The 13,673-nt window shown below is 47.1% G+C and overlaps 1 protein-coding gene across 2 annotated transcripts in view; it reads right to left on the reverse strand.

Moving 5' to 3' along the window:
• LOC119431189 (zinc finger protein 236-like) overlaps nucleotides 1-13,673 on the reverse strand; it is a 121,962-nt gene that overhangs the window by 18,797 nt on the left and 89,492 nt on the right. For both annotated transcript variants that reach the window (XM_037698663.2, XM_049670223.1), the window contains exon 18: nucleotides 10,958-11,211. In XM_037698663.2, coding sequence (XP_037554591.1) covers nucleotides 10,958-11,211 — 254 coding nt within the window. The remainder of the gene's footprint in view (nucleotides 1-10,957; nucleotides 11,212-13,673) is intronic.

The following is a 13,673-nucleotide window of genomic DNA, read 5'->3' on the forward strand; positions in this document are numbered from 1 at the left end:
ATCCGAAACTTGCGTTCGGGACTGGCGCAAACAGAAGGAGAGGATTTTTGCCAGCAAAGCAATGCGGAATGATTTCAGTGGACCGAAGCAGGACGTAATCTGCGACGATCCACTTCGGTGATACGATCGCCTTGGCCCTATCTTGAAAGCAATCTGCGACGGGGAAAATCCGCCGCGCGCCATGTTTTTGCCGCTTATAGGTCGCGTTGAAGCAAGAGGCATGATAGCACGAAGGTCAATTCACTCGCCGCACTTCGTCACTCGAGCGTTTTGACAGTTCGTTTCTGCGGTCAACGAGAGTGATGTGTTCATGTTTGCTTGTGCGTGCGGGACACCGTGCTTGTTAATTTATTTAGTAAGCGAATACGGAACCTAGAGCACGGTGACAGTGACGGCAGAAATACACCTGGAGTGTCCATTATCGCAATAAAATAGTTGTTCTGGTTATAGTGCGGTACCGCTTAATGTGCGGATATTCACGACGCTGGCGACTTACGTTATAAGTAGTCTACACTGTACAAGATCCCTCTTTCCTGAAAAGGCATCCAAGCCCTCTCCTGTCAGGAGCCTTCTCTTTCGTCCCCCCCCCCCCCCCCCTCTCCCGCACATCGCCGCCGCTACTGCGACGCGCCTCAGTGTGTATGAGGTTGCTTGACTGTGCGGATGCGTGAGCAAGATCGAGCGAGGTGTATGAAGCTGCGGGCGTGCATTTATCCTGTAAATAAGTTTTCATTGTATATATAGACATTTTTTATTTTCAACGTACGCGTTGAACTCTTTTTTGAATCAATGTGTATATATTTTCTAACACTATCAACCACGAGGAACTCCATAGCCAGCTTTGTGTCGCGCTGTCCCGAATGACGGACATCCGACGCTTCTTCAAGCATCAGCAGTTGTCTGACGAAGCGTTATCCAACTGCGCCCCTGAAGATTCTGGTGTGACATGTGACAACGGTGTAGCATTTGACCAGAGTGATGCAAGCTTTCATCAAAGGACAGTAGCCAATGTCGTCGACTCCATGGAAGGAACTCCACCAACAGCGAGCTCCAGTCACGCAGTAAGCTGAGATGATTCCCTTTCTGCTTGCTTGGGATTGAAGTCCGGAGACAACAGCAAGAAAACAACTAACTTGCCTCAAGAATATGACTTAGGAGAGTTTCCAGGCAAAGCCCATAGTCCCTCAATACTTTTCTGGTCACGAAACTCCACCGTCACTCTATGGGAGAGCTTCATATGTCACATGAAGCCACCACGCTACGGCGCCACTGCAGCTGAGAGGCCACCTTTCTCCATGGAGACTGCAGATGCGGCCGACGTGGGCTGAAAGTTTGGACGCGTACTTTATATTTGTGATTAATTTTTAGGCAAGATCCGAATTCTGACATTCTACAATTGAAGTGGCATGTTCGCCTGCCGATGCTGTTCAGGTGTTGTGTGCCGGGGGGCCGTTCCGGCTACAAAGGCACTACTGAAAAGGTATCGTTATTTTGCATGCCGAGTGTTCCTGTGCACTTCGAGAATGAGAAGCGAGCCATACCACGGCAAGAAACGGACGATTTCAGCTTCGAGTCCAAGCATGTGCGTGTGTGCGGAAGCACTTTGATCCATCGTCCATCTCAGTAAGGACGATTTCACGATAAACAGTGATGCCGTATCGCTGCCGAGGGACAAGCCGCTCCTCAGGCCTACTGCCATTCCTTGTGTTTTTCGACGGTGTTTGTTTGTGTGCGTGCGTGTGTGTGCGTGTGTTGAGCGTGTGCGATTCTCAGTAGCCTGTTCTATTCTGTTTCACTTATATGTTGCAAATAAAATAGGTGCCTATTAGTACCTCCATGAGAACATAAGCACATATTGCCACCTAGCGTTTTGGGGAGAAAGCACACGGAGAAGACGATAAGTAGAGGATCCAACTGGACGGTTTTGAGCCAGGACTAAACCACCTTGTAAGATCATCATGTTCTCCTTGTCGTCCAACCGCGTGACAAAACTGGTGGAGGTGCGGGGTACGACGACGACACTTCTCATGAACAAGACCCCGTCCAGCAGCAGGAACCCGAGTCCTAAGCCCGTGAACACCCCAGTTCACAGAGCAAGCCGTCGACAACGAGGCTTGCCACCAGAGACACCAGGACAGTCCTGCTATGACGTCGTCTCAAATCACTACGGATGTTCCGACACCTCTTCCTCCGACATATTGTACCCTTCAGAACCCGCTGCCACCCCCTGCCTTTCATGGAGATTTATACGAGGACGTGGATGACTGGCTGAGTGAGTTTGAGCGCGTCGCTGCGACCAACTGCTGGGATGATGCCACAAAACTCCAGCGCGTTTACTTCAGCTTAAAGGACACCCCCCGCACGTGGTTCCAAAATAGGGAAGACGTGTTAACATCCTGGCATGAATTCCGACATCACCTTCTGAAGTGCTACAGGAACACCAACTGCCGCGAACGCGCTGAGTGTGAACTACAATCCTGCTTTCAGATGCCTAATGAGTCCGTCACCATGTACGTTGAGGATATGACTCGACTTTTCAAACAAGCGGATCCTGCTATGAATTGTTGGCCACCTTCGGGAGCAGTAGCACCAAATGGGTTCGCGAAATTGTTCACTCTGTCGTCCGCGAAGAAATGGAGAAGCTGTACGGAGTGAGACAGCCAATGGTTATTTCTGCGATGAGGTTCAGCAAACACTGCACAGCCACCGATACCCACAGATGCCCAACATGGTGCCCACTGATGCGGGACTGGTCCCCATGTTCGCACATATTCAGCCCGTACGTATGCGGACTGCTTGTGAAACTCCATGCCTGTTTCTCGTCCCGCAGTCTCAATTCAGACGACGATGCCAGGCGCAATTCAAGCTACGCACGCTGGCTTGGATGTCGACGGTCACCATGCACCCCTGCGGAAGTCGTACGTCGGCGTACGTCGGACAGACGACCCCTCTGCTACCATTGCAGTGAGGCCGGTCACATTTGCCGCGAGTGTCCGTATCGACAACTTGGTCTGCGCGGTTTCTCCATCAACTTGCCTCGTCCTCAGGTTGGCCAGAGGCCAAGAGAAATTGATGAGTATCGGGCCCAGCCACGGGTACCTTTCACACAATGTCAATCGCGGTCACCATCTCCGAGGCAACCCTCACCCTTCCGTCCACATTTCGGGGCGATGGCACAGGGCTGCTCGCCAAGCCCCCGTCGGGAAAACTGAAGGCAGCGGCCTTCGGGGGCGAGGTCGCCGAAACTCAAAGTGCGGAAGACCTCTCATCGACGCTTGTACGGAATGTCGCAGATTCACTGAAAACGGAGAGTTCTACGCTTGAGGAAGACAACACATCGGTCACATCCCCGTATGAGTGCAGAGGCAAAGAATCGCTGGTTACCCCATCTGAACTTGGTGACCGAGTCTCGCTTGACATACCTGTGCTGATAGATTGTCTACAGGTCAGCGCATTGGTGGACACAGGTGCAGATTATTCAATTATTAGCGGGAAATTGGCAACGATTCTTAAGAAAGTTATGACCCCTTGGAATGAAACGCGCATTCGCACAGCTGGAGGTCACGTTGTTATTCCGCTGGGCCGCTGTACTGCAAGAGTTAAAATTTGTGCGTCGACGTTTGTAGTCACCTGCCTCATCCTCCAAGAGTGTTCGCGTCAACTCATCCTCGGTATGGACTTTCTTCGCGAGTACGGCGCAATTATAAATCTTTGTTAGCGCAGCGTGACCTTCTCGACACTACGTGCCACAGAGCAAGACGTCGATAGCTACCGTAAACCTGCGCTGCGTGTTGCTGATGACAACGTAACATTGCAGTCACGAGCGACTGCTCCAGTAGAAGTCACGTGCGAGAGCCTCCGAGACGGGGACGCGGTCGCCGAAAGCAACGTCTACCTTTTGCTGCTTCAAGGTGTATGCACTGCCCGAAAGCTGGTTCGTGTTCATGACGGGCGGTCGCAAATACTCCTCACAAATTTCAACTACAAACATCGCCATCTTTTCCGCGGCACTACTGTCGCCTATGCAGATCCTGTCACCGACGTCGCCAAGTGCTTTGCATCCGAGGACATTAACAGTGATGACAATTTTCTTGACCGCATTGACGTACAGGTCCGAACGCAAACACGAAGACGCCGATGCGCTTTTCCGCGCAACTGTGGGACACCCTGCTCTGAGCTCTGAGGATGATGATGGTTTCCTCGGGGCCCTTTCTGATTCTGACTTCATGTCCAGGCAGCGAGCAGACAAAGAATTACAGCCTGTTATCGACTACCTGGAAGGCCGAGGATCTCAACTTCCTCGGCATATTGCTCGCGAGTTATGCACCTTTTCTCTTAGAAGGGGCATCCTGTACAAGAAAAATGCCCATGGCAGTGATAAAGCCTTTCTCCTTGTTGTGCCTACTGACATGCGTGACGACATCCTCTTTGCATGCAACGACGAACCCACGTCAGGACACTTGGGCTATTCGCAGACTCTCGCGCACGTGCGCAAGCACTACTACTGGCCACGACTTTCATCTAGCGTACACCGCTATGTGAAAGGTTGCCGCGAGTGTCAGTGCCGCAAGACACCACCTGTGAATCCTACGGGCCTATTCCAACGAATTTCACCACCTAGGACCCCGTTCGACCTCGTGGAAATGGACCTTCTAGACCTTTCCCTTTTTCCTTCGCTGGAAACAAATGGATTATCGTTGCAACGGATTACCTCACTCGTTACGCCAAGACAAAAGCACTGTCCCGCGGCACGGCTTCCGAAGTCGCAAAGTTTTTGTACACCACATCGTCCTGCGGCATGGCGCCCCGTCGTGTGTGATCACGGACAGGGGCACATCCTTCAAAGCACACATGATGGAGGGCATTTTCAGACTGAGCTGCTACACAAACGGATGGACTGACGGAGAGGTTAAACAAAAACATTGCAGACATGCTGTCAATGTACGTGGACGTGCAGCATAAAACTTGGGACGAGATTCTTCCGTATATCATGTATATCACAATAAAATCGGTGCCTATTAGTACCTCCATTAGAACATAAGCACATATAAAAACTTTGTTCTGGTTTAAACAATAAAATAATGATTAGTTGTAACCATGATTGCACTGTCTGCAGTGTTGAACTTTATAGATGGCAAATTATTTGCATAACCACTTAGTTTGAGTTCTTGCCTATGGATTTCGCATGCTGATAGCAACAGCTATTGACAATTTTAACATTTGCGTAAGGTTGCTACCTCAGCACTGCGCGGCTCACAAAAGGGCCAAGCCACAGAAGTAATTTTGTTTCCTGAAGAAACTAGGCTTCCAGCCGTGATAAATGGGACATTAGGAACTCAGTGGAATAGGAAAAAACAAGATGTCAGTTTTCTGCGTCAATACAACTTTCGGATCGTTTTTGAGCTCTACACTATAGCAGTGCTGAGTGAAAGTGAAAACTAAATGTCATTTCTCATAAGAATTTTCGCGAGTTAGAACGGCTACATTTGCCTCAAAGAAAGTTCGCAATTCAAATACTATTATGCGTCGCAGTTCGCCAAGGAGGTATGGTGCTGAGTACAACGGACCGTCAATCCTAGTCACTCTGCTTGTGTGAGTTAGAGATTAATAAGCGCTGTGCTGAGTCAGTCGGGCATAATAATCCGTTTCGGTTTTCATAGGGTATATTGACAACGAAAATTGCATTTGAAAACTTTGTCGCACATTTGGAATAATACGCACGAAAACTAGCAAAGCTTGTGATACATGAAAATGACAATAATTCCCTTCAAGCAAGCGGTTCATTCACGGCTACGGTCTGCCGATGTACTTGTTCCAAAGTAATTCTGACGTCCTAGAACATTTTGTTATGTGCGATTATAATCTGTCACCATAGCCTGAACGGCTCCAGTGCAATCGAAATTCAGTAACAGCACACAACCTTGAGCTCAGGTTGTCAATTACTGGCAACGCCACGCCGCTAATGTCTTATTCTTTGTACAGCACATAAAAGTCGCTAAAAAGTTGTTAACCGAAGCCGGTTGGGCCAACTAACGACAGATTGCTCAGTAAGAAGAATTCTATGCGCATCGTCTGCTGACACATGGAGCCGCCAGCTGACTTTGAGATTATTTCGGTTAGAAAACACTCTCAGATGTTCAAGTTTAGATACTGTAATTGCTACGGCAAAATAGAATGTAAGTAAAATCGAAAAAAAAAAAAAGCCGGTCTTTTGGCCACAACGCGACCAGAGCAGAAAAAATACCGCCACCGCCGCCGCCGCCAGCGGCCGCTCGGTTAGGTGGCTTTTCTTTTACAATGGCGCCCCTAGCAGGAGGCGCTGGCTCTATATCAAACTGAGGTGGGAGTTTCGTGACCAGAAAAAGCTATTAAGGGACTATGGCAAAGCTAAACTCACTGGCATCCCGGACTTCTTGAAGTTACGTCTTCTTACTAAGCCATGGTCGCCAAATGTTACATACGACTTTAAGAAGGATGTAACACCTGGAAGGAGGTCTTTTCACCACCAATGGCTGGGAAATTACGCTCCTTGACTTGCGTACTCAGCGACAGCGAAAGGCGCACTTTGTCGTTTTTGCATTGCTTTTCCTCCGCGTGTTCACCGGGTACTCAAGGCACCCTTTGTCGTTTTTGTGTTGCTTTTCCTCCGCGTGTTCACCGGGGTACTCAAGGTAGTTTTATCGTGCGCTATTTCAGTAACTACAGAAAAATGCACGAGGCGTGCAGGGATCACGTAAAATCCCAATGGCACCAGGAGGCAATGATGGCCTCACAGAACTTTATGGATGTGATGAAAGGCAAGCAGCTACCCGTTTTACAGCAGCTAAAACAGAGTACTGCACAAGCATGTTGAAAGGAATCGTGAGAAACTATTTCCAATAGTTTCCACCATTGCCTTTTGTGTGACGCATGACATGCCAATTCGCGGCAGGCAGTCCGATAGTGGAGTCTTCAATGATCTCCTTGACTTTCGGGTAGAAGCTGGAGATACTCGACTTCAGCAGCACTTCGCTTCTTCTGCTGGCAATAAGTACACTTCTGTCCGCGTCCAGAACGAGATCATCACAATCTGTGGCGACATCCTGAGAGAGCAGATAGTTGCCGAAGCTAACACAGCATTTACTCTTTCCGTTGTCGCTGACGAAATTGCAGATATTTCAGGAAAAGAGCAGATGTCTATAGGCGTTCGCCTTATTGACAAGGCGGGAGCTGAAGTGTGCGTTCAAGAGCAGTTTTTGGGATTTGTAGAGCTGGAGCAATTAAACTCCACTTGCATCGCCGCTGCAATCTTGAAGCTTTTGACGAATGCCGGGCTGATTCTTTCGAACCTCGTTGGACAGGGGTACGATGGATTAGTGGCTGGAAAAGAAACTGGAGTGAACAAAACAATATAGAAACAGCTCCTGAAGGCACTATTTTTCCACTGCGCAAGTCACAAACTAAATCTAGTCATTGACGATTTGAATGACGTCTCTGAAATTCAAAACATAATTGGGATAATCAAACAAACCATAAATTTCTTCTGCAAGAGCGTGCTCCGAAGAAAATTGGTGCCCAACATTCCGATGCTGTGTCAGACAAGATGGTCTGCAAAATACAAGTCTATTATGATCTTCTCTCAGCATTATGTGGCCATAGTCGAAGCACTCGAGGGGCTCACGTCAACGGAATCATGCTTGAACGCTGCAACTAGACAACGAGCTCACATCCTCTACTGCGCAACAACAAGCTCATCTTTCATCGTCTGCTTGCACATTGTAGAGAAATACAGCGCTCGGCTCGAACAAGTTACGAACGTTCTGCAAGGTGTATCCATGGACTTCCATTCTGTGCATGACCATATGACTGAGCTTCCACGTATTTTTCGTGGCCACCGGACAAACGCTGTAGAGGAGTTCTTTGACATCATGAATGCAGCAAGGGAGGCAGCCAATCACTTAAATGTGGGGATATTTGTAACAAGACAAGTCTCTCGTCAGGCCCACTGAGACAACTATGGGATTCAGTCACCGGAGGAATACTACTGTGTGGCAATATATGTGCCATACTTGGACTCTCTCACTGCTTCTTCAGCTCACCGCTTTTCTGAAAGCAATGAGAGGAGCTTCAAACTTCTCCAGCTGCATCCATCAAAAATGAAGCACTTGAGCTGTGTTGAGTTCGTTACGCTCGCCGAAGAACTCCAATGCTTTTATGGCATCTACAACTTCAAGGAAGAGGCCATCTCTTGCTACAAGATGTGGTGCAACAAAACTGGGGACCCATCAGAAATAACTTACTACGAGCTTCTACATCAGGCCAAGACATTCTTCCCCGGTGTTGCAAAAGCCATTGAGGTGGCTCTGGCTTTGCCAGTTACTACCTGTACAGTCGAACGCTCCTTCAGTACAATGAGGAGAGTGAAAACCTGGCTACGTTCAACGATGACAAACGACAGGCTGGACGGCCTTTGAATGATGAGTGTGCACCGAGAGCGTGCAATGAAGCACAGAAATTACTTTATCACCCGTGTCATCACGCAATTCGCTTACCGAATTGTCATCACACGATCGTTTTTCCGGGCATTTTATTCGGTGCTCTGTCAGTGTTGTTCTGTATGCAGTCTTTTGAAGACGGTCGTACAGCCTTTAGTACGCGCTGCCACAGCCAAGACTTGGCGCCGTTCATTGCACATCGGTATATAACTGAGTGTGATGGTGTATGGCTGTCTTCCATATTGCAAGTCCCATTTCGGGAAAACACCCGGTGTTTCTTTTCACCAGTTCCCAAGCAATGAGGTTCTAGCCCAAGTTTCTAGCGCTTTTGGACAAGATAGCATCAACTAATAAATGGGAATTATAAGATGGACATAACAAAGGTCGTACTTCTCCTCCAGATACGCTACTCGGCAAATACATAATTTCACTATAACTCCTTTTTCCTCACGCAGCAACTCTTTAAGTATTCTTTTTTCCGCGCACAATAGTGGACTGGAACCAGCTGAAAAATGACGCGTCTGTGCCAACATTAACTTCTTTGTTATCATGTTTACAGTGACATTATTTTGTTTGTGCCATGTTTGCAGTGACAGTGTTTTACTTCTTTAGTGTAACGTTGCGTGTGCCCAACCTGTACGCTCTATTTATTCAAATAAGTTTTTTTATTAACCTGTGCATTTTGTGTACATACCAATGTATTCGTTATGCTTGTACCACCCTGCTAAAATCACCGCATGGTGATTGCAGTATTTATAAAATAAAAATAAATCAATAATATTGTGGGTTTTTTTTGTCGATAAAGCCTCCGACCACCTGCCACGCAGGAATGTACTAGAAGTACTCGAAAGAGCAGTGCAGCCCTATCTACAGCGCGCTCCCATCTTGACCTGCCCTGAAGGTGTTGACGACAGTCATGCGATACGATCCGCAAATCTAATTGCCGAGAAGTTTCTGAGAATACTCCTTGTAAATCAGTCAAACCAACTGACTGACGAAAACGACAAGCCTTCGGCCTATGTACACAAGCCGCCAAGGAAACACTTTAGATTGTAATTGTGAATAAGACACATTTGTGAGCTACTGTGTCCGCAAGAGTTTTCGCCTGAAAGTATGGCAACAATTGTAAGTGCCATACGAGCAATAAATATTTATTTTCATTCCTCAAAATGCATTTGATGGAGGAGAGCTGTTCTCCCAGCGCATGTATCCCCAGTGAATTTAAAGAAGCTCGATGTATTAATACGGTTACACTGCATCCATTTACAAGAAGCCTGGATGAACCATTTACGCGTCCTCTACAATTAGGCGACTTGTTCTTGAATGCACGGTGAGGTAAGAAGCACGCCCAACGCAATCTTCCAGCGTTACGCCCGCTGCACAGATCGGCTGGGAACAGCTGAGCAGGGTGGGGTCGCAGCGCCCCCCTCCAAGCAGCGGCGATAGGCATGAACTAGCCCCGATAAGAAGGCCGTAAGAAGCGAGTGCGTGCCAGTCGAGCCCGGCCGGGGAAAAATAAAGCATTCTACATTTAGCCAACCTGAAAAGTTTACTCTGCCAGTAGCAGAGTGCCACTAATCATTTTACTCTATTAGGAGCAGACACACTTTACTATGCATTAGTAAAACATTTCGGTAGTGAAAATATTCATAAAGTTTATCAACGAAATATTCATGTAATGACAGCCTAAATATTAGCTGTCATTATACATTCATTCGATGCTGTGGGTGGCAGTGCTGTGGTTATGTCTTATGCAATTGAGTGGGTCCGAAAAATCTGCCTCTGCAAATTCAATTAGCGATGGTTTACACATTCTCTTTAAATCGGTCTTGCCCTAAACTGGCTGCGGATCAAAAATTTTGAAATTATGAATGTCACTAAGACAATCGTACACAAGCTCTAAAAACTGATCGTTTTATGATAGAAATGTAAAAATTGGCAGGTGTGCTAACATTATTACAAGAGCAGTCACCTTACTAATAAGCAGAAGATATCTCTATATAGGCTATTACAATAAGGAATTGCCATGGGAAAACAATTGAAACTTTCGAGACAAACATTATGTTACAGAATGAGACATAACTTGAATAATTTGGGATGCTTTACATTCCAAGAAACCGACTTCACTGAAAAAGACAGAAAGAAAGATTTTCCTGCTATTGATAGGTTGTTTGATGGTGTTCGCTATATCCCAAAGCAACACTAAACTGCGAGAGCTGCTGTAGTGGAGGGTTGTGGATTAATTTTGGCTGCCTGGATTTCTTTACCATGCATGTAAATCTAAAAAAATGTGCTTTTTTTTTTCCATTCTGTTCCAGCCTAAGTGTAGCCACAGCAGCCAAGAATTAAGACTAGCAACCTCAAATTCAGCAGCAGCCTGCCATAGCCACAGAGCCACCATGACAGTTTGCTGCTACTAAGAAAAATATATCCGAGTCTGTAAGGCAAAGCAACCGTAGATAAAGCACAAGAAGGTTACTCACGATGCTGACATGCATGTCGTCGAAGCTGTGCAGCAGTTTGTACAGCAAGGGAGCAAACTGCGCAGACATAACTGTCACAGTGCAACTCCTGCGTGTGACTAACAGCATGTCGTTTCAGAGAGAAAGCTGTGGTGAAGCATGCACCGCATTGCTGGCAGACGTAATTCTTCTGGGAGGCCATGCGTGCAAAGTGGCACCGCATGTGAGACTTGAGGTACGTAGATCGCTTGAATCGCTTGTCACAGACTGTGCACCTGCAAAGACCAGAAGAGCCTGCTAAAGTAATGTGAATGGAAAACCGCTAGTCTAGAACATCAAGGTGGGCTTGTTGGCAATTCCTGCCCAATTGCTTACTAGCACAGAAGAAACATTGACGAGGAAAATGACAAATGACACAGCACTCTTGTTGTTTGTCCTTTTCCTCATTTGTGTTTCATTTGCACTGTTACAGTATAAGTTACTACATTGCTTTATGCTGCAGTGTTTTCTGTTAAAAGAACAACAAGAACCCAAGCAACCAGTGCCCATCATCGCAAGAACAGACCACTGTATTTACTGTTTCGTTCAACCACGCATCATGTGGTGCCTAAACCTCAATGACAGTGCTTGCTGACTTGGTCGGTCAGCTTCCTGTATGAAAAACGGGGAGTATATTACGGTTGAGCTGGGACTGGTACTAGGAATATGTGTGGGAGAAGTGAGTAGTGGAATAGAAGGACAAAGCAGCGTGTAAGCATGTGAGAAGATTGTATCGAATATCCATGTTCACGCACGCAGTTCGAAGCTTTCCATCGCACACATACAAACTTGCAGCACGCGCTCGTGGTAGTTGCTGGCTGGTTGCTCGCGGGTTCGAACGGCACTTCAAAAGCCATCAAACCCTAACTTGTGATCTGGGGATCGATATCTGATGAGCCGCTCGTACAAACATGTCAAAGGCAAGGTTTCCACAGCGACGAGCAGCTCGTTGTCACATCAGCCAGCAGAGAAATTTCATTATGGGCACACACTGCTTTGTCGGGTGTCGGCATGGAGGAAGGAAACAAAAAAAGGAGATACCCTGATGTTTGAAGCCGAATGGGAAGGCTACACCACTTTACTAGGCCAATCTCCTCCACATCCTCTTTCTACCCTTTCTGTCACACCCTTTCCCAAATACTCACCAGTTTGCCTCGCCTCTGCCGGGCAACAAAACTAGCATTTCAGTGATTGTAGACTACAGTGTCAAAGGAAATGTTCTGCAAACATGCTGTGCGTGCTGCCAGCATTGCATGTGCCACATTAGTGCGCTGTACAAGCTCAGACAAGTCAATGATCATGGACACCTCACTTGACTAGGTGACTGAGGTGCGGTTGCTATGACAACTTTGCTGTTTGGACCACCAGTCCCAGTGCTCCTCGGCGAAAAAGACGTGCGGCCACACTTTCTCTAACTACTGTTTCAATGCACCAAGGCGGTCCGGTCCGCTTTCCTTACTCCATGGGTGTCAGCGACTTAAAGCTGCGGTTTGGTGCCGAATCGACGCAGATCTATTCGCAGTGGCTGCACGACACTCGGAAGGCCAACTAACTGCCTCACCAATGAAAGCAAGTGTATGTGATGGCACCAATGTTATTCACAGCGTTCACTTTGGAACACACTATACGGCCAGTACGGCGACCTCTGGTTCCAGACACTGTTCATAGCCACATTGGTCTCTTCTACTAACTTTGAACAGCACATGACAAGAATAGCTTTGGATTTACCCGGGGGCCAAGAAAATTTCACGTGACACACTGCACTGATCGTCGAGTTACATATGCCTTTGCAATAACTGTGGGTAGATGCACAAATTTGCAGTGGGCCTCCCAATTTCAAAACCTTTGACAAGTAGCAAACAATGCCAAACCCTACAGTGAAAAGGTGCCTGCCTTTTACCGCCAGCAGTGACCCCGGTCTACCCGCGCTGTGCACACGATGTCTATGCGTGAAATGGTGAGGTTGAGGCAAGCGATGCGTGGTCCATGCTTTTGTATGTTGCACAGGTTGCCCTTACCAATCTGACGATAACCCACAGAACCCACATGCGAGAAAGATTGAAGAACTGGAAAGCAAACCTTTCTAAGCAGTACTAATACAGTTAAACCTCCATATAACGAAGCCGGTAAAATCCACAATTTGCTTTGTTCTATTGAAATTTCGCTGTGTTGAAATTTGACCTTTTATGCAAATAAGTACAGTCACCGATCGATTTATTTCCCTCGGAAAGCGGCCGCAAAATTTTCCGAATTATCGGGCAAAAGAAAAAAGCAAATTTGATTGAGAAAACAATTCATCTTGTTGAACTTAGCAGTCGGCAACGAATGATACGGTTTCATGCTATGTTGATGATATCTTCACATCGGCGGTATGAATTAAAGGAGTTACGACAGAACAGTATCGCCAACTTTGCCTCCTTTCTTCAGCTGAATCCTCCGAATTTGATCGGCTGTGAGCGGCACACAAAAGAGCTCACAAACGATGTTGTGAAGTTCTATTCAATTACGCGCCTTTACTTTCTTGTCAAGGGCAAGAACATGGCACGCGAAAGCAACAGGGAGAAGAGGAAGCACCTGAAGTGGAGGTGTGTGCTGTGAATAATGTTATGATGTGATGGGCCACTGTTTGTGTTGGCCCACCAATTTATGTTGGTGCGTCTGCTGACTGAAGTTACGAGAACTTTTCTTGTATTTTAAA

This window comes from Dermacentor silvarum, chromosome 1 (genome assembly GCF_013339745.2).
Source record: "Dermacentor silvarum isolate Dsil-2018 chromosome 1, BIME_Dsil_1.4, whole genome shotgun sequence".
NCBI classification, from domain to species: Eukaryota; Metazoa; Arthropoda; class Arachnida; order Ixodida; family Ixodidae; genus Dermacentor; species Dermacentor silvarum.